General features: G+C 32.8%; 1 protein-coding gene across 1 annotated transcript; it reads right to left on the bottom strand.

The window, feature by feature from the left end:
* Positions 1-10: 10 nt before the first annotated feature.
* LOC145074376 (nudix hydrolase 3-like) lies at positions 11-10,097 on the bottom strand. Its single transcript, XM_079020766.1, has 3 exons — positions 9,982-10,097; positions 9,357-9,515; positions 11-340 (listed from the first exon to the last, which is right to left on the bottom strand). Exons 1-3 carry the CDS (start codon positions 10,071-10,073, stop codon positions 202-204), a joined length of 390 nt encoding a protein of 129 aa, XP_078876892.1. The 5' UTR covers positions 10,074-10,097; the 3' UTR covers positions 11-201.
* Positions 10,098-26,946: the final 16,849 nt, after the last annotated feature.

Genomic DNA, 26,946 nt, shown 5'->3' with positions numbered 1-26,946 from the left:
ACTAAAAGCTTCCAACGGAATTGGGGCTAGTGTTGTCACAAGATAAACATCATTAAATTCATTCTCACCATTTGTAACACTACAACCAAATCCAAACTCAATAATAGCACTTCAAAAACAATTGTAGTGATCTTAAAAAGTCTTCACTATGAAAATTTGTGATGATCTAAGATTCCATGTATCACAAAAAGGTTCCTATTTTCACGTTTCGTGACCTAAATATATACATAAAACCAACATGCTAATTACATAGAAGGTGTACCATTCTTGCTGGAAAACAAATAGTAATTCAAAAGCATCATTTGGGAGGTTTAGACCAAGCTCTTTTAGAAGCCGTCTCCTGCAATCATACAACATTTTCAAGTCATATAACCAAAAAAATTTAGTGTAAAATAAACATTTGACGCATATAACATATGCATAAAGATTCCCATTCAAGTCGGTTCAATGGTCAAAGGTTCAAGTCATATACCTCACCACTACTTATTATACTCCCGATTTGTCTTTTTATTGTTTTTTGTTTATTCTTATTTTTGTTGTTTTTTTCTTTATTATAATTATTATTATTAGATTTTTTCTGTGAATATTATTATTATTATTATTATTATTTTGTATTTTATATTATTTTATTTTTCAACCAATAATCATCATTCGTTGTTATTTGGGTTTTGGTTATCCTATTAATATGACTTACCCACATGAGTTATATTAAATATATCGTTTAGTTTTCTTGCTTTATTTATTCTTATTTGATTTTAGGTTCATGATATTTAGTTATCACGTTTATGTTATTTATTTACTTGTTTATAATGTTAAGTTATTTAAGCACTAAAGGGCAGAACACACATCTTAGGGGGCCGAAACTAAACTTCAAAAAGAATATATATAAAGGAGCTACTTTGATTCAGACTTCTAACATATCAAATTTTTAAAAATAAAGAATTAATAGGACAAATTCATGTAACCCTTATAAAAATGTAATTTGCACATTTGATCATTTGCGTTTATAAGACTTAGCGAAATTGTCACAAGACTAATATTTTTAGTAAAAATTCATTAGTACGGAATTTTTGATGATTAAAATATTTTTTTCATTATTGTTTATTATCTTATTTTGGTCTAAATATTTAATTTCTATTTTTTTTGTATTTATAATTTATTGAGATATTAAAGAAATAAAATTTATGTTTCTATATTATATAAGTTTTTAGTTTTGAGCTACACATGACTTTTTATATGGTTTATAGTTAATTGAAAATATATTATGTTAATGTATAGTTTTGGATCTAAAATGTTGACGCATGAGACCTTTTGTGTCCCCACATTTAGTTTTTCACTTGTTTTAACTCTTTCATTTAAAGCTTTGCATCAGTTAAGAATATGTTAGGTTGTAAGAGACCTCTGAAATACTTCACATCGACTATAAATATTGTTCCTGTTCAGTTTGATGTCATCATCCTTTCATGAAATAAAAAGAATAAAGCTTTCCTCTTTGTTTTCACCCTTTTTAGAATTATCTTTTTCTAACAAGTGGTATCAGAGCAACAAGGATCTTAAGGGCCAGAAAATCCATCCAGTTTGCAAGAATGGCTGGTACATTGCAATAACATTCTCTACACCAGCACCTCCCGTCTTTGATGGAGAAAATTATGAATACTGGTGCATTAAAATGAAGCTCTTCTTAAAAGCGAACGCACTGTGGGAGATAGTGGAAAATTGCTTTCAACAAAAAGATGAAGCAGTCCAGTATACAGAAGCTCAATTACAGAAGTTGAAGGAAGATGAGCTTAAAGACGCCAAAGCTTTGTCCTATATACTTAACGCTGTCACACACACCATATTTCCTAGAATTATGCGAGCATTATCTGCAAAATCAGCATGGCAATCACTTGAGGAGGAGTTTCAAGGGGATGAGAGAGTAAGAACCGCTCGCCTAAACTATCTAAGAAAAGATTTTGAAAGTATGAAAATGAAGGAGAATGAAGATACAAAGGTTTACACTTCTAGATTACTTGAAGTTGTAAACCAAATGAAAGCTTACGGAGAAGACATCTCTGATGCAAGAATTGTGCAAAAAATTCTTGCGACATTGACCAATAGGTACAATACAATCGCCACTATAATTGAAGAATAAAAGGATTTATCCCAACTTAGCATTATAGAGCTGATGAGTTCTTTGCAACTACATGATCAAAAACTCAAAAAAGCAATAGAATGTTCATCCGAAGAAGTCTTCCGGTCCAATGATAAACAAAAGCAATTAGGTCCTAAAAACAACTCTTGGAAGAAGAAAAGTTATGGAGATTCTAGGGAAAATCATAAAAAACAAGCTCCACAATCAAAAGGAAAATTTCCTCCTTGTGGAACTTGTAAGAAGACAAATCATGCAGAAAAAGATTGCTATTTCAAAGGGAAACATCAATGTCGACATTGCATGAAATATGGTCATGTCGAAAGTGATTGTAGACAAAAGCAAAAGGAGTCCAAGGCAGAGGCGCAATTCTCAAGTACCAACATTGATGAAGATTATTTGTTTTGTGCACGCCAAGCATCAGCCTCGAGTAACAAAGAAATTTGGTTTATCGACAACGGTTGCACTAATCATATGACTAATAATTCAAGCATCTTTTGCATGTTGGATTACTTTGTCAAAGTACCGGTGCGTATGGGGAACGGAGTTGCTTATAAGTCCTTAGGCAAGGGTACTATTGTTGTGGAAACAAATGAAGGTACGAAATATATCAATGATATTCTTCTTGTTTCAGATCTTGCTGAGAATTTTCTTAGCGTGGCTCAAATGATTAATAACGGATACTCAGTTCTCTTTAAGGATGAACATTGCACTATAACAGATCCTGCAAAGAAAAAGATTGTTGAAGTTGTGGTGGAGAATAAAAGCTTCCCCTTGATATGGAAATATCCTTCAGAGAAATTAAATAGAGCTAATATGGAAAGTACCTGGTTGTGGCATAGAAGGTATGGGCACTTCAATGTACGTGCATTAAATTACCTACATAAGAAGGGTATGGTTAGGGACTTTCCCTCGATTCATGTTTCAAAAGATGTTTGTGAGCCTTGCCAACTCGGGAAGCAACATAAACTACCGTGTCAGAAAGGACGAGCTTGGAGAGCAAAGGGAAAGTTAGAACTTGTGCATACAGATGTATGTGGTCCCCAAAGAACAACATCTCTTAATGGGAACAAATATTTCATCTTGTTCATTGATGATTTCAGTCGGATGACTTGGGTGTATTTCATGAAGGAAAAATCAGAAGTTTTTATCATTTTCAAGAAGTTTAGAATTCTTGCTGAAACTCAAAGTGGTTGCAAGTTGAAAATGTTAAGATCTGATTGAGGAAAGAAGTATACTGCGGTGGAATTTGATAAATTTTGTGAAGATGAAGGCATCGACCGGCAACTTACAGTCGCGTACATGCCTCGGCAAAATGGAGTTTCCGAAAGAAAGAACAGAACCGTCATGGAAATGGCTAGATGCATACTCGCATAAAAGAAATGCCAAAGAAATTTTGGGCGGATGCTGTTTATACAGCTGTATATCTGCTAAACAGACTACCTACTAAGGCAGTTCATGAGAAAACTCCAATTGAAGCTTGGAATGGGAAAAAGCCAACAGCAAAACATTTAAAAGTATTTGGTTCAGTTTGCTATGTTCACATTCCATCCCAAAAAAGAAGCAAGCTTGATGAAAAGTCAGAAAAGGGAATCTTTATTGGTTATGACTCAAGGTCAAAAGGTTACAGGATTTATAACCTAAACACCGAGAAGGTCATCGTGAGTAGAGACGTGGAAGTGAATGAAGATGCAATTGGGAAGAGGGAAAGCTTGAAAAAAAATGAATGTAGTCTATGATCCTCCTCGTGAACAAAAATCTCAAGAATCATATGAGGCTAACAACAATGATGTGCATTCTGATTCTCATACACCTCTGTCATCTCCTACACATGCAGACTCACCAACATCATGTTCAAACTCAAAAAATTCCACCGGTCCTAGAGGTAAAAGATCATTTTCTGATGTATATGAAGACTGTCCAATTATTCACTTAGATGTTGAACAGTGTGAGAGGTGTTTCTTTGCTACTGATGTGCCACACGATTATTCTGAAGCCTCAAAACACAAAGAATGGAAAGATGCTATGGAAAAAGAAATGAAAATGATAGAGAAAAATGAAACATGGGAGTTGGTTGATAGGCCAAGAGATCGAAAGGTGATTGGCGTGAAATGGGTCTACAAAACTAAATTAAACCCTGATGGAACTATCAACAAACATGAGGCTAGATTGGTTTTTAAAGGATACTCACAACAAGCGGGTATAGACTATGGAGACACTTTTGCTCCTGTGGCCAGACATGACACCATAAGGACACTAATCGCATTAGCAGCTCAAGAAAGGTGGAAAATATTTCAACTTGATGTTAAATCTGCATTTCTAAATGGCAAACTTGAGGAAGATATTTACGTCGAACAACCATATGGATTCACTGTTGAAGGGAAAGAAGAGAAGGTGTGCAAACTGAAAAAGGCTCTCTATGGCCTAAAACAGGCCCCGCGCGCTTGGTACAGTAAAATAGACTCTTATCTCATTGAGCAAGGATTTGAGAGAAGCAAAAATGAGCACACTTTGTACATAAAGAAGCAAGGAAAAAATGATTTGCTTATTATATCCCTCTATGTCGATGATCTTCTTGTTACAGGAAATAATTCAAAGATGATCCTTACATTCAAGGAGGAGATGAAGAAGAAGTTCGAGATGACTGACTTAGGTTTAATGAATTACTTTCTTGGCATGGAGGTTCAACAATCAGAAGATGGGATTTTTATTTCCCAAACCAAGTATGCAGAAGATATCCTCAAGAATTTCAAAATTCAGTGTTCCAAAGCAGTAGCAACACCTCTTGTGTTAAATGAAAAGTATTCTAGAAATGATGGAAGCAAAAAGATTGATCCTAGACAGTACAGGAGCTTAGTTGGAAGCTTGTTATACTTGAAAGCAACATGACCAGATTTAATGTTTTCTGCAAGCATGTTGTCAAGGTTTATGAATGAGCCAAGTGAAATTCATATGGGTGCTCCAAAAAGGACTCTAAGATATTTGCGGGGTACTAGTGATCATGGAATTCTTTATCAACCATGTTCTGATCCAAAGTTAATTGCTTATTCTGATACTGATTGGGGTGGTTCCCCAAATGACATGAAAAGCACTTCAGGTTATGCCTTCTCATTTGGCTCGGGAGTGTTTTCGTGGATTTCCAAGAAACAAGAAGTTGTAGCTCAGTCTACGGCAGAGGCTGAGTATATTGCAGCTTCAGCTACTGCTAATCAAGCCGTATGGTTGAGGAAGATCTTTGCAGACATGGGATTCAAGCAAGATTATGCTACTGATGTGTTTGTTGACAATAAATCAGCCATTTCCATTTCAAAAAATCCAGTTTGTTTCAGCAAGACAAAACACAAGAAGGTCAAGTTCTATGCACTTCGAGATGATCAACAGGAAAAACTTGTGAAGCTGGTCCATTGCCCCTCAGATTTTCAACTTGCAGATATTCTAACCAAAGCCTTGCCAAAAGGGAAGTTTGAGTTCCTTCGATCCAAACTTGGTGTTACAGCAAAAGTCTCAAGGAGGAGTGTTGACGCATGAGACCTTTTGTGTCCCCACATTTAGTTTTTCACCTATTTTAACTCTTTCATTTAAAGCTTTGCATCAGTTAAGAAGATGTTAGGTTGTAAGAGACCTCTGAAATACTTCACATCGACTATAAATATTGTTCCTGTTCAGTTTGATGTCATCATCCTTTCATGAAATAAAATGAATAAAGCTTTCCTCTTTGTTTTCACCCTTTTTAGAATTATCTTTTTCTAACATAAAATGTAACAAAAAAATTTACATTTGGCACTAAAATCAAAACAAAATACGTAATTTTAGAAGATACTTTTCTTCTTACGTTGTATCAAATTTATCCTTATTGGAATAACTTAGTTTTTCAATTTAGAAGGACAATATATTTAAACCTTCTTTATTTTAGATTATATATCTTCGTTAATTCATATAAAGAATAACAATATATTTTAAAGCTCGTAATTTAAAAAATTAAGATATTTCATTTAAAATTAGTGAATAAATTATCTTAATTATAATTTAAATTGATATATGTCGTTGGAGGTGACGATGGTGGACGGGAAATAAATAGAAGAAGGGATAGAGTGATAAGTGACTCTGGTTTAGGTATATATGTGGGGGTTGGGATGAAATTTTATTTCTTTTTTCTTTTATATATTAAAATTAGTTAAGAAAAATATAAAATAAAATGAAAAACATGTAAAAGTCATTTTATAGGGACCAAACACATAATACCAAAAAAAAAAAAGTTAAAGACAAAAACCAGAATCTACGGAAACAAAGAAACCATTTATGAAGTTTTGTCTTAAATTAGAACTGCAAGGACCTGTTTTGTAATTAGTGTATTACCGACAGAAATAGTCGATGAAAACAAGGTTTTTAGACAGATTACATTAGGTAGAGTTTACGTTCAGGAAAAAATGCACCATTTAATGTACTGAAAGAATTTGGAGTGTGTGTCTCTTAGAGCGAACGGTATGGGCCTCGACAAGAAGCGACGAGGATGACGTGGCGGTCCTCGACGCCGTCGTAACGGGGGGAACACCGCCCCCCCCCCCACCCCCAACTCGTTGCATCTCGTCGTCCGCTTCTCGTTGCCATGGAAACGAAATGTAACGTGCAAAAATTTATCTGTTGCCCATTTAGACCGTTTGATAACGGTCAAATTCAAAAAAAAATTACTTTTTTATTGGTATATATATACATATACTTTATTTCAAATTTTTATATATCTTTCTCTCATTCTCTCTATATCTTATACACATTTTTCATTAAAATTTCAAAAAATGGAGCAAAACCCAAACACCCCCCTCCATCATCAAACCCAAACACAAACTAGCCTCTCGGATTTGTAGGGTATAAAAATTATTTCAACCTTTTGTCGTCTCAAGGTTCACCACAAATCCCATACCAAAGTGCCGCTTTCAATACCGCTTCACCGCCACTGCAATTTCCCAACTCACCTTACGTTCAACAAAATCAATTTGGTCAAAACCCAAGTTTACAACAAAATCTTTTCTCTACTTTTGGTTCGATGCAACAAACAACAAACCAACCATCGCCTACAACACAACCATCAGTTCAAGTGGAAGCGGGAAGTAGTAAGAAAGGGAAAGGGAAAGGAAAATCAAAAGGGAAATCAATAGCGGTAGAAAAAGAAAATGCAGACATTCCACAATGATGGACACCTGAGGAGGAATACGCTTTGACGGCGGCTTGCTGTGCTACTTCAAAAATGAACTTCGCGGAAATGGAATGAAAAAAGGAGCTTATTGGGGGCAGTGCTCGTCAAGTTTCATGCTTTTTTAAAGAAAAATCCGTATCGCAACAATGACATGTTGAGCAGCAAATGGGGTATGATAAGTAAGCGGTGCAACAAATTCAACGGTATTTACAACCGGCTTGCGGCGCAACAACAAAGCGGAACTAACGACTTCGATTTGTTCAAATCTGCTAAGGAACAATATCGGGTCGAAATGAGTCATGTTTTCGACTTTGAAAAATCCTGGGAATTGTTGCGAGTGGATCAAAAGTGGAATAAAACGCCTTCATCGTCGGAGGTTCAATCCAAAAGGTCTCGCAAATCTACCTTAATTGACGTGTCGGACGCACGGACTAACATCGACCTAAACGCCGATGACGATGAGATCCCGGATGATATCCAAGAGATATCCCCACCACGACGACCACCCGGACGCGACAAAGCGAGGCGCGCTGCAAGACATGCGGAGGAGGTGGAGACGAGAGCAAAAGATGCAGCGGAAATGAGAGCGAAATTCGACGAGCACAATTTATTAATAAAAGAAAAAAATGACTTGAAACGTCGTCATTTGGAATTCCTGGAAAGGCAGACACGAGAGAAGCAGGAGCAAAAAGAGAGTGAACTAATGACACATCAGTTGTCAATTCTTCGGACAAGCGAGGAGGGTTTAGCGCCTGCTGATCTAGCGGTGCTACAAGCGATGAAGGAACAAATTAGGAAAAAATATTTTGGTTAATTAGGATTGGTGTGTGGTTTTTGTAGTAATTTCAATGGTATTTTAGTTATTAATTTAGGTTTAAAATTATGTTTTTTTAATTGTAATCGGAATTTTAGATTTTAAATATTATGTCTTTTTTTTGTTTTAAAATTATATGTTTTATAAAAAATATATTAGTTATTAAAAAAACGCAAAAACAAAAACAAAAAAAAGGTAAAAAAAAAAACCGAAATAGTAAAAAAAAATACAAAAAAAAAAATTTATTTTCAAAAGGTTGGTGTTGCATCTTGTTGTTCATTTTCCCACTTGGTATTATAACACCATTTGCTTATATGGCATGTGAGGTGACACAACTTGGTGTTACACCTTGTTGCCCACACCCAATGCTCTTATTTATCGTTTACTTAATTTCCGCAACAAAACATATTTAATTATGGTGTTGAAGTTATGATATTATAAAAAGTGGTTATTTCTGGATTTAAGATACTATATTTACTAGGAGTTATTAAGAATGTAGGATAACTTTTGACATAGATAGATCGGTTCCATATCCTCGAGAAACATGTGAGATTCATGAACTTTGAATAACTATCAAATTTACAGTTATTTTCATGAACTATTATGATGCTTTGCAAGTTGTTTCATACAAGGATCCGAATTTTATGCATGCTAGTTTCTGAAATTATTTCATTGTTTCACGTGCGTGGATACTGAAATCTGATTATGCAAGATACATGCTTGGGACGACGAGTCATGTTATATTCAGGACATCGAATTCATGTTATGTCGGTTAAGAGTAATTATTCACTATAACTATGGTACCGCATGATGTATACTTTGAATTAGTTTCATGTCGTGTCCATGAATGTTTTTTGTCTATGTATTACATGTTTTACAAGTTTATTATAAAATGTTTAAAGAAAATCATGATATCACAAAGCTTCGGCTAATAGTACATGTATGGACTTGTATCTCGGGACAGGAAATATAAAGTACCTAGCTCTAAGGGTGAGGAAAAACTGTGAAGATAGAAGAAATCAATATTGATGTATCAATTAGTTTTGCATGTCTATGTATTACATGTTTTACAGTTTAAGAATTTCATCGTTTATGTAAACTATATAATGATTATACATTTATACGTAATAGTCACGACTTAAAAATGGGGTGTCACATATAATAGGGTACCTATAATAGCACACTTTAAAAAAGAGTTTCGGTAGCATCTGATAATCTACCTGGCAGTGATAAGGGGTGTGCTTCCAGCAGATACATGACTTGCACTAGAGATATCCCATAATCTAGCACGTTTTTGTAGAAGTAATTCTTGTGTACTTTCAGCAAAAATCCATACATGAACACCTCGGTGATAATCCTCATCTTTTTGGACGACGCTTCTGTACAATGTTTGATCATTGAATAAATATCCCATGAAATTTCATATCAAACAGTTTATAATAAAGTGTTTAAGAATTGAAAACCTACCAAAAAATAGTTACGTAAAAATAAGAAATATAACTGTGACAGACAGTGTTGAATAAAATAAAGGTCAAACCTATCATGAGTTATAAAATTCAAACTTGATATGGAGTATTTTACAAATTCATCGTACTTGTATGTCATGCATGAAAAACTTGTCTAACGTTGATATAGTCTGTAATCCGATCCCCAGTGATCACACAACTATTGAAATTGAGAATCATTCCCTTTTCTCAGTTTCTTATTAATGAGTAACGAAACACGAACCAAATGTTTAACTGGTCACGATAGAAAATTGTGATCACGTCACACTATTTTGACATCGGGTTACTTTCGAAAACGAAAAATTGATCAAAAGATTATTAATTTAGCAACAAATCTGACCTGGGTTTTGAAATACCATTTTCTGGACGGGCTTTAGTGCAGATGTAAAAGCGTCCACCTTCTTCATGTAGCTCATCGTGATGATCTCCCATTGTTTTAGTGTTTTACTTTGCTTTGCCTTTTTTTATTGTGTGCTTAATTTACTATAAGATTAACCTGAACTTATAGACATGCGCGCACCCTCAATTTCCAACTATACCCCTAGCTAATCATATCAATCATCAAAATTGTATTTTAACCTCTCTAAGGGAGGAAGGAGTCCATCCTTTCCAACCCACTCAACCCACATCAGCGCCACATCAGATTTTCTCTTTCTTTTCTCTTCTAACCCTCCCAACCCACATCACATGGAAATCATATCTTTTTCAACCCACTAAATTTTGAATTTTAAAATATATACACACTAATTAAAATCATTCAAAAATATTTAACAAAAATATATATATAAGTAATTCACAAACTAATAAAAACCATACAAACACAAATTCATACGAGTTTTTTTGCTTGAGGTACCATTAAGTAATACAAACAATTATACATGTTCTTGTATTGTTTTAATAATAATAATAATAATAATAATAATAATAATAATAATAATAATAATAAAAGGGACGATAAAACAAAAAGTGGCAGCTTTAATCGTTCACAATTCACTTCACTATGTTTGAAATGAAAATAAAATAGCATTGTGATATATTTTGGATGCATTATTCACAAAAGGATGAGTGGGTTCACCAAACCGCCAAGATGCAATAAACAATCTAACCCATCCATCCTTTTGTGAATAATGCATCCAAAATATATCACAATGCTATTTTATTTTCATTTCAAACATAATGAAGTGAATTGTGAACGATTAAAGCTGCCACTTTTTGTTTTATCGTCCCTTTCTTTATTATTATTATTATTATTATTATTATTAAAACAATACAAGAACATGTATAATTGTTTGTATTATTTAATGGTACCTCAAGCCAAAAAAAACTCTTATGAATTTGTGTTTGTATGGTTTTTATTAGTTTCTTTTATATATTTTTGTTAATTATTTTTGAATGATTTTAATTAGTGTGTATATATTTTAAAATTCAAAATTTAGTAGGTTGAGAAATATATGATTTTCATGTGATGTGGGTTAGGAGGGTTAGAAGAGAAAAGAAAGAAAAAATCTGATGTGGCGCTGATGTGGCAGTGGGTTGAAAGGGATGGACTCCTTCCTCCCTAATATGTAATGAATTTTCCATTTATACTTTTGTTTTCTTATAATACAATTTTTTTCCTATAAAAACACAATACAGTTTGACTTTTGATTTTAACATTTTAATGTATTAAATTTATCTTTATAAGAATAAAATATCTTTTCTTTTTGCAACTTACACTAAAAAGGACCTCTTCAACATTAGCACAATTCTCCTAAAAATTGTGCTATAAGTACTCTTTCACTCACAGCACTTACAATGAGAAAGATATATACAAAACATTATTTCCCTCACATAAAGGGTGTACATACATTTCGGGTACATATGGGTTGTGTTATAAATACCTCTCCATTCACAACGAGGGGTACACAAAAACATTATTTCTCTCACATTGAGGGGGTACACACATTTGAGGGTAGTTATAGCAATTGCCTTTCTAAAGTAAAGGTTTTACGTCTATACTTTTTAAATTCCTTTATAATTTATAATATGACAATATTTTACCTTTGTATTTTTATAATTTCTAAAGTGATAGTTTTTACACCTATATTTTTTATATACTTTATAAAATTATAATATTCTACCCTTATATTTTCTAAAGTGATAGTTTTCACACTTATATTTTTTAAAATAGAGTAAATTACACGATTCGTCCCTCGTCCAAGTGTTAAATTGCACGTTGAGTCCCTATTTTCAAAAATTAACTCGGACCGTCCCTGTAATGTATTTTTTTAACTCGGACCGTCCCTGATGGACATAAAATGTCTATTTTACCCTTTTTATTTTTTTTTTGATATATTTTATGATTTATTTGTTATTAACTATTTAAAAGAAAAATAAAAAATCCAGAGAGAAATGGGTCGTTGGAGCCACCACCGCCATTGCTTCACTCCACCTGCATATCGCTTCTCCTGCCGGAAACAACCATCACGAAACTGACCTTTCCCTTTATCTTTCTCCTCCTCCTTTCTTTTATCACTTGCATCCACAACCTTGTATCAGATCTGAGGCCGTCATCATCTCTTCAAATCTTCACCTCCATGTATCAGATCTAAACGCCTCTAACGATGGAGCTAAAACGATGCCACCACCATACCTACAACTCATAGAGTGGTCGGAGAAGACGAAGGAAGAGTGGAATAAGATGGGTTTGGGTGGAGCTTTTTTGCACTGAGTCTCCTGTTCTCGCTGATTTCTTTGAAAGCTCCTTTGTTTTTTATGGAAGTGATTTCCGGAGAAGAAGACAACCACCATACGTAGGATTTTGATTTTGATTTTAGTTTCTGGAACCAATTTCGATTTTATTTTCTAGAACCAACTTCAAGTTTCTTTTTTTTATTTTGGTTTGGTTTGGGGCTCTTTATAGGTGGTTGTTGGAGGCAAATAGTGGTGGTTGCTGGAGGCAAAGGGTTGTGGAAGCTAAAACTGGTCGGAACCCTTCATCTTCTTTGATGTTTAGTAGCTGGTGGTGTCGGAAAAAAGTGTTTGTCGAAGAAGGGGATGCACGAGAAGGGAGAACCAGAGTGTGAGGTGTATGAGTTTTATTGGGATTTCTAGGTTTTATGGTGGTACTTGGTAGGTGGCCGGAGATGGTATAACTAGAGGTCATTTCAAAGTTGGTAGTTAATGGGAGATGGTGGTCGGTGATCGATGGCTAGCCGGAGAGTATAAGTCTGGTTCTCGAACCTTCAAAGGAGTGGCTGGGTTTGGATGGGGTGTAGTTGTTTAACCATTTTTTTTTTATTTTTCTAATATAAATTAGAAAACAAATGATAAGTAAAATAAAAAAATTAAATAAAAAAGGTAAAATAGACATTTTATGTCTGTCGGAGACGGTCTGAGTTAAAAAAATACATTACAGGGACGGTCCGAGTTAATTTTTGAAAATAGGGACTCAACGTGCAAATTGACACTTGGACAAGGGACGAATCATGTAATTTACTTTGTAAAATGATATTTTCTACCATATACTTTTTAAAAATATCATTTTCAGCACCTCTATTTTGAAATTTATTAAATGTCATTTACCCTTTTATTTTCTAAATTTTTGCGTTTATTTTCGTAGTATATATAATATGATTTTTCTTAATAATTTTCATTCGTTAACTTAACAAAAAAACAACTTTTTGACGTGTTTATTTTAATGCATGTGTTGATAAAAAATCAAGTGGCCAATATTTCGGTTTAAATTTCCAATTTTCGTTCGTGAACTAGAATAAAAACTTACTTGCTTTTTTTTATGTATGTGTCAGTATAATTCGAGTTTGTCTACGTTTAGACGTCAGTGTCTTTTTCTTTTTTAATGTTTTTGTGTTTATTTTTATGTAGACTTCCTACGTATGAGTTGATTCATACATAAAATAAAATTTTGATAATTTGAACTTTGGTTTGTTACCTTAAAAAATATTACTTCTTTATTTTATTTATTTATTTATTTATTTGGAAAGGAAACTTCTATGTTTGCTTTTTACCTATAATTTCGATCACATATAATACGTTTTATCAATACAATAATACGTTTTATTAGTGGTACCAACCTTGTATATTTATCTACCAACAAATACAATAATATTTTACATTCTTATTTTTATTTATGTGTCGGTATAAATTCAAGTAATCTACATTTCGACCTATATATAGAAATGTTGTCCGTTAATTAAAAAAATAACTTACTTACTTTGTTATATGTATGTGTCCATAAATTTTTTTTGAACCGGCAAATATAAATATATGCACGTGTTCATATGAATTTGAGTTTATCTACTTTCGACGTAAATTTTGTTTATGTTTCTGTGCTTATTTTTATGTATATTTCATACGTATGAGTCGGGTCACATGTAATATGTTTTTTTTTAAATTATAATTTAGACTTTTGTTAGTTAACTTAAAAAATAATCTTACTTAGTTATTTACTTATTTTTATGTACGTTTCGCTATAAATTCGAGTTTATTTATGTTTTGATATAAAAATTTTATATGTTTTTATCTTTATTTTTTTGTATATTTTTAATGTATGACTTTAGTCATATATAATAAGTTTTTATATAATAATATAAATTGGAGTTGATTAGTAGTACCGATCATGTGTATTTATTTACCAACAAATACAATAATATTTAACATTTATCAATACAATCGTCAAAATTCAACTTATAAAACTGACTGACACTGCCACAACACACAACTGAGAAATTACTACTTAATGATTAAAAGCTCTAGAACCTTTCCAACTATCCAACAACCATGTAAACCATAAATATGTTTGGAAATCAAAACATGTAAATAATGATTTGCCTTAATATCTAGAAATTTATATGGCAACTTAGCGAGTAAGCTATTCTCATATTCCTTCAAAAGGAAAAAGACCTATTCATTTATCCTTCTCATTCGATTACTCATATGATTTCGATTACTCATATGATTGCTCTATTTTCGAAATTTTATTATTAAATTGGAACTGATAACGTTTAAATCATACATACTAGATTGTAACAGTATAAATATACTATTGACAAAGTAAAACAATATTGAAACTTTTAAAAAACGTAATGTTAGTCATAGATTTGCAAACAATTATTTTTAAAGATAGTTAGGCTATTCGGAGTGCAGAGCTCCACGTGTGAGAACCTTACGTGGAGGCTCTCTCCATGACGTGACAATGATTACGGAAGAAGACGGAAGAATTGATTGTCCAGTCAACTATTCGACTGTTTGAGCATTTAATAAAAAAAATTATTTTTTTTAAATTTAATTTATCTTTATATATACATCCATTTTACACATATTTTTTAAAACAAAACCAAAAAACTCTTTCAAATCAAACACACACATTCAACAAAAAAATAGATGACGAGTTAATATTGCATACACTATTGTTTGCGGCACAAGACATGGTTCGTGAGAGAGACAAAAGTTCATACAACGTGAAGAAACATAAAAAATTGATCAACCGGGATCGAGAGGCGACAAATGAACTTTTGGTACTTGATTATTTTGCCCCTGATAGTTTATATGATCTATCAAAATTTGAAAAAAGTTTTCATATTAGTAGAAATTTATTATTACATATAGCTAGAGATTTGGAACGTAATTATGAGTTTTTGCAATTAAGATGGGATGCTATAGATAAACATTGTTTTATTACAATATAAACATATACGGCGGCTCTTAGACGATTGGGATATGGCATAGCTGCAGACGTCTCTGATGAGTATTTGAAAATGTCTAAGAGGACGGGTCGAGACTGTACATATCTTTTCTGTGAGTATGTTATAGAGCTTTACCGTGACATATACTTGTGACATGATGTCAAATAGTTGTATGTCGCGCATCAAACTAAACATGGTTTTCCAAGGATGCTTGGTAGTATTTATTGTACACATTGGGAGTGAGCAAATTGTCTCGATGCGTGGCGTGGCCAATTCACGCGAGGTGATCATGGGGTCCCGACTATTATATTAGAGGTGTTTGTTTCACATGACCTATGGTTTTAGCATGCATTCTTTGGTATGGTGGGGTCCAACAAATGTGCTTCAAGCATCTCCTTTATTTAACAATATTTTGCCGGGTAAAGCACCATACATGTTATATGTGGTAAATGGAAATGAAAATAAGTATGGATATTACATAAGTGATGGGATATATCAAGAGTATGCTACAATTGTCAAGTCATATTCATTTCCAGGCGATGTGAAAGACCCACACTTTCATATGATTGAGAGAACCACTTTCAATAGAACTTAAAGCTACAATATTATATTACTCCAAAACATGCTACATGCATATTCATAAATAATATTTTACATTGATAATTTGATTACAAAAGACACAAACCGATTATTTAAACTATTATGAAGTGTTATATATTACATAGCTACCCAGGATATTATAATTTTATACATACATGAACACTAATTACAAAAGTAATAGTATTATCTATTCAAAATCTTCTAACAGTATATGTTTATATTGGATCCTTTTTACTTGTAATGGTTAAACACTGAGAGGGACAAGCGGTGACGCTTAGTGAGTTCAATAATAGATACAATATAACGTTATGTCATATATATACTTCAATATGGCAGAAGCAAAAAGGAACAAGGAACAACAAAGATATATATATATATATATATATATATATATATATATATATATATATATATATATATATATATATATGAATCATGTGACAAGCTTTCTATATCAATCAATGATTTGATTCAAATATATACAATCAATGGGACGTAATAATTTCAATACTGGATATACATCAATAAAGCTTCGGCCCAAATGGCACAAAAGACATACACTTTCTGATTTAAACATTTTGGTAGATTTCAAACTTTTAGCCATGTCTAATCTTCTGCCAATGCCATATGGGTAGAAGTCATTCTCTTACGAGACATGCTCTACATGGCCAGAGGCTACATACCAATACCATTGTGAATCTAAGTCCTTTCACTAATCACATGGTCAAAGGTACAGCTTTGCTACCATAATAGCACATATTAATAACACAGAAAAGCACATAGCACATATAACACATTACATACAATTGTTCCTATATATTGAACTCGCCGTGAAATAATCGGGGATTAATTTGGGCAGCACTTCGACTCTAAATATGACTTTTTGTGACGAAATCGGGGATTTTAGTTGAAAATAGTCCTTACTCGGGCAGAGTTTCAACTTGAAAATATGATTTTCTCGGGAACTTCGGAGTGTCGGGACTTGCTTCGGGTGTCCAATATGATACCGGGACTTCGGTGGTGTTAGGGTAAATTTAGAGAGAGTAGAGGGTGTAAAATGAGAGATTTTGTAAACAAAATACGGCAGCCTTCGCATCCTTTATATAGGGTCCGAAGTAGCTCACTACGCGGGGCGTAGTTCCTCGGTACGTTGGGCGTACTGCTTGGCGGTTCTCTACGCGGGGGGTACCTGCGAGGTGTCGACTGATCGGAACCTGAGCCTCGGACGTGTCAAGAGTGCATGATACGTGTTCATCGGATCAAGTACGCTGGGGGTAAGTACTGTACGCTGGGCGTACCCTTCGGACCAGCCTCCAAATTTGTGCCATAAACTTCAAAATTTAGTATCTTTTGCATACGGACTCTATTTTTGACATTCTTTATATCCACGCGTAGGTGAAATTATGCTCTACAACTTTCATTTAAATTCCTTTGGCTAATTTTGACTTTATTTTTTATTATTATATATTTAACGGGCCGAGACATGAAAAATTCGTTAAAAATTCATAACTTCTTCATCGGACGTCCGTTTTCGTCTGTCTTTTTACCGTTGTACTACTATTGACGAGACCTTCAATTCTCGTTTAGGTTACATCAGCTAAAAATCACTCGATCTTTATTTCGAGTTCTTAGCTGTCTACTGTTATACCAAAACTTAGAAAAATCATAACTTCCTCATACGAAGTCAGATTTGAACGTTCTTTTTATGAAAGTTCTCGGTTTAATGAATACTACAACTTTCATTTAGATCATATAGGCTAAAAAGTAGTTTATCGAAAACTCACTTTTTACGTCATACGGTGTCGTGTTGGTTCTGTCGCGAAACTGCAATAAGCCATAACTTCTTCGTTATAACTCGGATTTCGATGAGGTTTTCGTCTAAATGTTTCTAACGAGATTCTTTACAACTTTCATTAACATTATTTTCACTTATTTCTAACTTCATATTTTTGTTAATTTCAGTAACTAACATTTGATTGGAAACATAGGTTTCAAAACATAGGTTTACTTCAATTATAGTGAAAACTATCTGTTAGAACTCAATACTCAAAATCATATAATATTTCATAATATTATTTACTTTTAAACTACAAAACACGATAACTAAACGTGTATGTTACATGATGAAAAACAAAAATTATTTAAGTTAACACATGAATCTGTACAGAAGGAAGTGGAATGAGCATTTGGAGTCCTAAAACAAAAGTGACACATAATCAAACATCCGACACAAACATGGGATACGAAAAAACTAACGACGATGTTGAATGCTTGTGTTATTTTACATAACATGATAATAAAAGAAGAGGATAAGGTTATTTGTTCATATACCGGGAACGATATACTTAACCCACCTGCAGTAATACAAGTTGGCAGCCTAACATACTTCTCTAGGGTTTTGGAAATACAAAATTGTGAAACACATCACAATCTATGTCACGATTTGACTGAGCACATATATGCAAGACAATTCCAAGGGGGAAATGACGATGGAGACGAAGAAGACGAGGGCGATGACGACGAGGCGGATGCGGACAACGACGATGAGGCGGGTGAGGACGGTGATGCTGACGAGTAGTATTTGTTTATAGTTTTTATGTTTTTTAAGTAGTGTAATGTTTTATATATTATGTTTGATGTTTATTTTAACAATTTATGTTTTAAATATCTATGTTTTTAATTAATGAAATGTGGTTTTTTTTTGTGTTTTCAAATAATTTATTTATGTTATAAATTATGTTTTTTTATTTAATATAATGTTACGAAAAATTAAAATATAAAAAATATGAAATAAGGCTCACATTTAGATGATGAAAAAAAAACATGAATTATATCTTGAGACATACTCGAATTCCTTACTTCCTTTCTAAAAGATAAAGGGCCCAGTCCACCATCCTCGAATCACATATCATTTTGTTTAGAATAACAAAAAAAATAGGAAATTCATGGTATTCCTAGTCACCTTATACAAAACTAGGCGAGTGCCTGCACGTTGCGCAGAAACAACTACATAGTTGAAGTCTTTACAAATATATGTTTTTTTTAAATATAACAATAATGATGTTAAATTTGATATAATAATTTGTAAATATACTAAATTGATATAATAGATTGATTATTTTGAATTATATGATAGTATATACATCTATTATAACTTCATAATCTTAATCGTTTGAATGACTTCTACCTGCGAGTTACACATGAATAAAATTAAATATAATATATGATTTGATGTTATTTATAGTTGTTTTTATTGTTAATTAATTTTTTTAAATTTATTTGCTTAAAGTTTTAATTTATATCATTATAATTATTTAAAACATCAAACATTGTTTTTTTTATTTTAAAACTAAAAATAAAATCATTTATATAGAGTTATTTTTAACTATTGTTATTGTAAGTTATTTTAAGCTACTTATTTGGAAAGTTTTAACAATTATAAACATATATTTAGCAAATATTTTAGTTAAATTGAGATTACAATTTAGTTTTTTTATTTATCACTACAATTTATCACTTTTAACTATTTACAAAATATTCTTTAGTTTTTTAAATGGAATTGAAATATATATATTTGAGTTGACATTGTAATGCGCAGTAAAACCTATATAGTTGAACTCTTTACAAATATATATATATTTTTTTAAATATAACACTAACGTTGTTGTTAAATTTGATATAATAATTTGTATATTAATTTGATATAATATATTGATTATTTTGAATTATATGATAATATATACATCTATTGTAACGTCATAACCTCAATTGTTTGAATGACTTCTACTCGCGAGTTACACATCAATAAAGTTAAATATTATATATGGTTTAATATTATTTATAGATTTTGTTATTGTTAACTAATTTTTTAAAATTTATTTGCTTAATGTTTTAATTTCTATCATTATAATTATTTAAAACATCAAACATTATTTTTGATTTTAAAGGTAAAATATAATCACTTATATAGAGTTATTTTTAACTATTGTTATTGTAAGTTATTTTAAGCTACTTATTTGAAAATTTTTAACGATTATAAAAATATCTTTAGGAAATATTTAAGTTAAATTGATATTACAATTTATTTTTTGCATTTATCACTTTTAACTATTTACAAAATATTCTTTGGTTTTTTTAGTGGAACTAAAATTTATATTTAAGTTGACACTGTAATGTTATATTTAAATTAACAATTTAAGTATTTTGTCCAAATTGTTCAAAAGTTGTAGCTTTAAATTGATAATGATTTACATATAATAACATATTAAATCCAATAAATTAAGTATAATATGTTAAAATTTAAAGACATAACTTTATAAATAGAAATAAATATATTGTTTTAAAATTGAAATTTAGTCTATTTATGATTACATTTAGGTTTGATATTTATTGAACCTTATTAACCAACTTATAATCATTATTAGAATGACACTACAATTTATCACTTTTAACTATTTATAAAATATTATTTGGGTTATTTAAGTTAAATAAAATTTATATTTAAGTTAAGCCTGTAATGTTATATTTTAATTAATAATTTAATTATTTTATACAAATTGTTCAAAAATTATACCTTTAAAATGATAATGGTTTACATCCAAAAATATATTAAAACTAATAAATTAAGTATAATATGTTAAAAGTTAAAAAAACATAATTTTATCAGTAGAAGTAAATATATTATTTTAATATTGAAATTTAGTTTATATATGATTACACTTTAGGTTTATATTTATTTAACCTAATTACCAAATTATAATTATTATTATTATAAAGAAATTGAAAAGTCATGGGAGTTTCAAATGAATGTGGTGAAAGGAAAAAGAATGGGGGTTTCAAATGCATGAGATTCAAGAAAAAATGCTACCTTTATAAGTATGTATGATTTAAAACCTAATAACATAGCTTCTTACTGTCAATTACATGATAAAAACCAATATATTTAACCTCCCACATAAATTTGAATCACCTTTATTTACCAAATCATAAGTCTGTTTTCTCATCTTCATGACTACCAGACCCTGCACCAATAGAAAATAGGGATGCATGTTTGTATTGAAAAACAGAACTAGAACTGGAACAGGAACATGAACCGGAACCATTTTAGAGAACTAACCTCGTGTCCTTAGCTAGGAGTGTCTCTTGTAACTAGTCAAACAATTTTTTGACCGAATTTTTTAATAGAATTTGAATGATTATTAGTTTATGGGCCTTTATGATGGAGAGTTTGGTCCTTAGTATTGGACCAAACTAGGTGAATGGTAAAATGGTCATTTTACCCCATATATGGATCATTGGTTTTGGTATAAATCCCAATTGTTAATTAGGTGTTATCTGTTTGATAGCATGGGGATTCTAGCGGATCAGCGGTCACAAATTTAATCGTATGTTCAGCAGTCGAGGTGAGTCTCCTCACTGTACTAATTACTATGGGTCGAAGGCACCAATAGCATCCCATTTGTTTTATGCATTATAGGAAGACCTGGGGGTGTTGCTTGGTATTTGTATGAAAGACCAGGAGGTGGCTCCTGGCAATCTGTATGCAAGACCAAAGTCTAAACTCTGGCGGTTAATTAGTTAAGTAGTTGTAGTTTGTATCTAGTTGTCTTTGTGATGCTTGCATGGAAGACCGGGAGGTGTCTCCTAGCCCTTTTCTATAAGACCCAGGGTCTTGGCCGCTGGCTTGGCAAGGAAAGACCATGATACGACTTGTGGCATAATGACAAGACTATGGTTGGCACATAGCACCTCCTATTATATGTTTGATATGTATGGATCGTATGTTATGTATGGTATGTGGTATTTGGGGAACTCACTAAACTTTATGCTTACAGTTTATGGTTTATGGTTTCAGGTACTTTCGGTTCGAAAGGGAAGGGCCCGGCTTGATCGCAGCGCATACACCTGTGTCTTTCGCAATTCGAGATTTTGGGAATGAACTCTGATAATTGTTTTTATTTCGAAATACTCTAAATGTTTGAATAAAGGGTAAATGAGTTTTTTTTATTATGCTTTAAAAATGAAATTTTTACCCTCGTATTTTGGGATGTTACATTTGGATGTTCTCTATATACATGCTCTCGGTTTTTATGATTACTATGACTTTCGTCAAGTATATTTATCCTAAATAGTCTTCTATCAAAAACTTTTATAGTGTAAGGAGAAAATAGGGTGTTACACAAGTACTTTTGTAACACCGTTTTTACCCAAAAAAAAATTATCTTTTTATTTTTAACAAATTTATATCAGAAAACGTTAGCAAAAGTCTTATTAAGAAAACATCACTAGTGATACTTAGAAAATCTTTCAAAAATAATCCATTAGAATCCAAAGTTGTAAAACCCAACCAAAACAAGTATCAAAACTAAGTGTAAATTAAACATCACATCAAGTCTCAAACTGATATTAATAATAGAAACCAAAAGACTATAACTACCCAAAAGCTCGCAAACTCACCAGGCCATCAATGCCAAAATACATGTACCAATGAAAAAGCCACAAGAACATCAAGAAACAAGTGTCAGCATCAACACAGTGTGTCAATCTCAAGCATGTAAGAATGGAAACAAAACATACACATACACTATGTCAAGTCATGCAATCACATCAATCTATGCATCATACGTTGATAATTATTAATATATACATGTATACATTAATCCGAACATTCTTTCATCGCAGTAACTATTAATTTATTTTCTTTGCTTTAACTACTAGTAATGTCCATCACTAACTAGGGTCTATTAAATCGCTAATAGTCCCTAAATGAAGACCATGTTCGATACTAACGTGACCTGGCGACCAAGTGCACCAAATGGGGTGCAACTCTCACCCGTAACATTGATCCTGATTCTCTGTCTTCAATAATTCGACTTTGCATGTACGAGCATGATGCATTGTCGTTCGAGGGTAGTATTTGGTACCTCCACGGGCATACCTACACCCAAACATGATGCTTGATGTAGCGTCTCCATGTAGCCAACATCACTCAAGTTCTTGTACACTAAGTGCACCAGAACCATGCCTCAAAATGGCCAACTAGAAAACCATTCGATTTCGACTTGTCTTAAGATCTTTCTCCTCCAACAATATCCTTCCATCGTGATATCTCGTAAGGGTATGCACTTAGGTTAGGTTCCTACCCTTTTATCCCTAATATGTGCATTCCCCTTTATTAATTAATTGGTATAATTAATTAATTCACTCACATGGGCACACACACCTCACCAATATCATTATGTAATCATGCTAGTGAATTATTATCATAATTAATTCATGGCATACTACATCTAAAATCATACATCAAAAGTATATTCACATAAACACTACATAACATTAATTAATAGCATGAAAAGTGTGATGGGTTTTGGTCATAAGACATCCTATGTGCTCATACAAACCCTAATGCTTGGATCTAGGTTTCTCTATTGTACATGCTTTGAATCCAAGACTATAAACCCTAATTCTAGCATACAAGTAATCATATTAGATATTAGAATAAGTTTATAATGTTACCTTGATTGTTATGTAGCAATAACAATCCCAATTCCTCCTTGAATTGACTTTGGAAGGCTTAGAATCACAAGTGTCACTCCTCTAATGGTTCACAAACACCATAAGCAAGAGGATGAAGAGGAGAGAGGATGGAGGCTGCCCAAAACGTGTTCTAACCCTAGAAAAGAAGTTCCCCACGTTTTTGAGTCATAAGGGTCTTATATATAGCAAGGCTATTAAGGTTATCTAACTAGGAAACCCTAATTTGGTTGCTTAAGCCCTAAGCAACCCATAAACTCCTTTAATCAAGCCCATGGACGATTTCCTTATGGGTTTCCCCATAGAAATCGTCCACCTCTTGATTCAAGGCAATCCATGGCCCAAATTGCAATTATCCTATAATTACAATTCCAGTCCCTTAAGTTTAATTAATCTCTTTTAGTCACAAAACTAATTACCAATTAATTATTGACTAATATTAATTAAACAATATGATTTCTCCTTTAATATATTATTCCCATAATATATTAATAAATCATATTTAATCCTTTCTCTCCATAATTCATCCTATCAAGTTGCTTTGGTGAAGGCAACCCAAAAGGACCATGCACCATCGGGTCAAGTACATACCAAAATAGTTATGGACTTAGACACTAATCCAACAAAGTGATACACCTTTCAACAAAACAACTTCTAGCATGCATATCCTAGTTTCATTTATGAGTAACAAAACATAAATATAACATTCATATCATCACAATTTAACCACACAAATAATCCTCACTTCTAGTTGTTGGATTAGTGTGTAAGTCCATAACTATTTTGGTATGTACTTGACCCGATTATGAGCATGATCCTTTTGGGTTGCCTTCACCATAGCAATATGTAGGATGAATTAAGGAGAGAAAGGTTTAATTATGATTTATTAATATATTATGAGAATAATATATTAAAGGAGAAATCATATTGTTTAATTAATATTAGTAAATAATTAATAAAGAATTAATTTTGTGGCTAAAAGAGATTAATTAAACTTAGGGGACTGGAATTGTAATTATAAGATAATTGCAATTGGGCTATGGATCACCTTGGAATAATACGTTGGAGGAATTCTACGGGGAAGCCCATTAGAAATCGTCCAAGGCATGTTCCAGAAGGGGTCTATGGGCTACTTAGGGCTTAAGCAGTCAAATTAGGGTTTCCTTGTTAGATAACCCTAATTGCCTACCTATTTAAAGAACCCTTGAGACCCAAAACACGGATAACTGTTCCTTTAGGGTTTCCAGCCGTTTTTGGTGCCTCCTCTCTCCTCCCTATTCATCCAAGTTGCTTAGTGGTGTTTGTGACTCCATTAGAGGTGCAACACTTGAGGCACTAAGCTTTCTGAATCCAACCAAAGCAAGGAATTGATTTTTATTACTACATAACAGTCAAAGGTATTTCTCTAAACCCTAATTCAGATTTCAATATGTTAGATCTGGGGTTTAGAGCTTTGGATATTCAATTGCATGTTCATTAGACAAACCAGATCCAAAGCAATTAGGGTTTGCATGTACACCATAGGATTGTTGTATTGCTTAAAACCCATCACTAGCATGGTCCTAACTCTCCCAATTTTCACTAAATAATTAATTTAAGAATTCTAGCATACAAATGATTAATTTAAGAATTCTAGCATATAAAGGATTCCTAAATACGATTGCATCATCAATAAATTTACATGTCCAACGTATAATTAACTCTTGACATTTAGTTTATAACATCACACAATATCAATTAGACATGAACACAAGCATAGGTGCATGCTATCTTTTCAAACAAGTGCTTAAACCACCACAAGAAATGCCTCACCTCTAGTCCAAGTTATATGGAGCTATGAATAGAGGAAAACCACCTTCATACAGGTACTATAATACACCTAAAAGAATACCCAAAAAACTGATCAAAAACATATTATAAAATAAAAACAATTATGTCCATATTGGTCTCATGTTGTGACCAAAAGGGTGTTACGTCGTGAGCTTAGTGTTGTTCATCATGATTCTATCCCGATCAATTTATGTTGTCATGTCGTGGCATAAGGATGTCCATGTCGTGATCAAAATAACCATTAAGATTTGACCTATCAACTCCCCATCGTTACGATGTGGCAAATGGATGCTCACGTCGTGGTCAAAAATCAAACGCAACCATAGACGTTCAAAGTCTCATTGTCACGACATGGCAAGTGGGTGCTCACGTCGTGAGAATTGGGCAGTTACAGATTTTGATCATCGATTGATAGCCTCTTCTTCTCAGTTTGGGTCTGATCAAAATCTATATTGGGGTGATCTTAACCCCTTAAGACCATTTCTAAGTGACTAGGGCGATTGGGACACGAGTTGGAACAATCAATACACTAAAACCAAGGATTTTTGCATCATTCATGGCTTCCTTCTTGTGTATGGTTTAAATGGACAATAGAAATGAACTTAAGGAGAGCACTACACTTATGGAAATGTAGTGTTACCTTAGATGTTTGTTGAAGAAAAATTTCCCTGTTGGGTATTGCGTGTTGCGTCATGGGCCATTCTTTTGTATATCCGGTTTGGGCTTGTCCATCCGTGATTATAGATTAGGGTACGCTATATATAGTGCATGCATGTATGCCTTAATTACACGAGTCTTTTGATAATCATTGTTTTGCATTGTAACCCTAAACACCACTACAGTCGAAGTTCTTCATCGATCTCTTCTGGGGTGTGAAAGTTTAATCATTCAACATCGGTTTAACCATTTGTGTGTTCTTTATCGTTTTGTTTATTTCTTTTCTGCTTGAATCTTTCGATCATTAAGGAATATTTTTCCGACAATTGGTATCAGATCAGGAGACTGTGTTACTCATACGCATTCCTTCTATGTGAAAATTCTTTAGGATTTCCGCTTTTATCAATTATATAAAGATTGTCTTCTTTTAGTTGACGATACTCTTTAGTGTTTGATAAAACCCTAATCTTAAGTTTACAAGCCTGATTCTAGCAGATCCGAGAAATAAGCTCATGATGTCACACGACGACTCTCAATCCAATCCCATTAACATCTCAAACAGCATTGGATCCACTACAAGGGTTCCCATTCTCTATACCCAAGATTACGAAGTGTGGGTGCATCACTTTGAAGATTACGTGGTTGGTTCTGAAGATAATGACTATCTCATCTGGGAAGCTATCATGATCGGTCCGTTCATTCATTCTGGAACAAACAGGACAGTGAAGACTCAAAAAGAGTATCATCAGCTTTTTTTGGACGTAGAAAAGATACCACAAGACGAAAAAGATAAGCTGATGTGTAATCTCGAAGCTTTAAGGATGATATGATTTGCCCTGCAAGCCAATACCTTCCGTCTAGTCAGTTCATGCACTACTGCAAAAGAGATATGGAACAGACTGAAAGAACTGTATTCAACCGCCAAGGATCTAGAGCACTCAATACAAACCTTGTTACTCTCTGAGTTCGGTGCTTTTGCTCAAAAACCCGAGGAGACTCTT

The sequence above is a fragment of the Lactuca serriola genome, chromosome 9 (assembly GCF_051521515.1).
Source record: "Lactuca serriola cultivar US96UC23 chromosome 9, Lser_US96UC23_V15, whole genome shotgun sequence".
Lineage (NCBI taxonomy): Eukaryota > Viridiplantae > Streptophyta > Magnoliopsida > Asterales > Asteraceae > Lactuca > Lactuca serriola.
The sequence above is the reverse complement of the archived record's forward strand: the minus strand, read 5'-3'. Positions and strand labels throughout refer to the sequence as shown.

What these genes read in the sequence shown, in the direction of transcription:
- LOC145074376 (XM_079020766.1), bottom strand. Translation starts at nt 10,073, where the DNA reads ATGGGAGATCATCACGATGAGCTACATGAAGAAGGTGGACGCTTTTAC. An exon ending in AATGGTATTTCAAAACCCAG is followed by an intron (nt 9,516 to 9,981) that starts GTCAGATTTGTT and finishes AACATTGTACAG; the next exon opens with AAGCGTCGTCCAAAAAGATG. An exon ending in ACACCCCTTATCACTGCCAG is followed by an intron (nt 341 to 9,356) that starts GTAGATTATCAG and finishes GTATGATTGCAG; the next exon opens with GAGACGGCTTCTAAAAGAGC.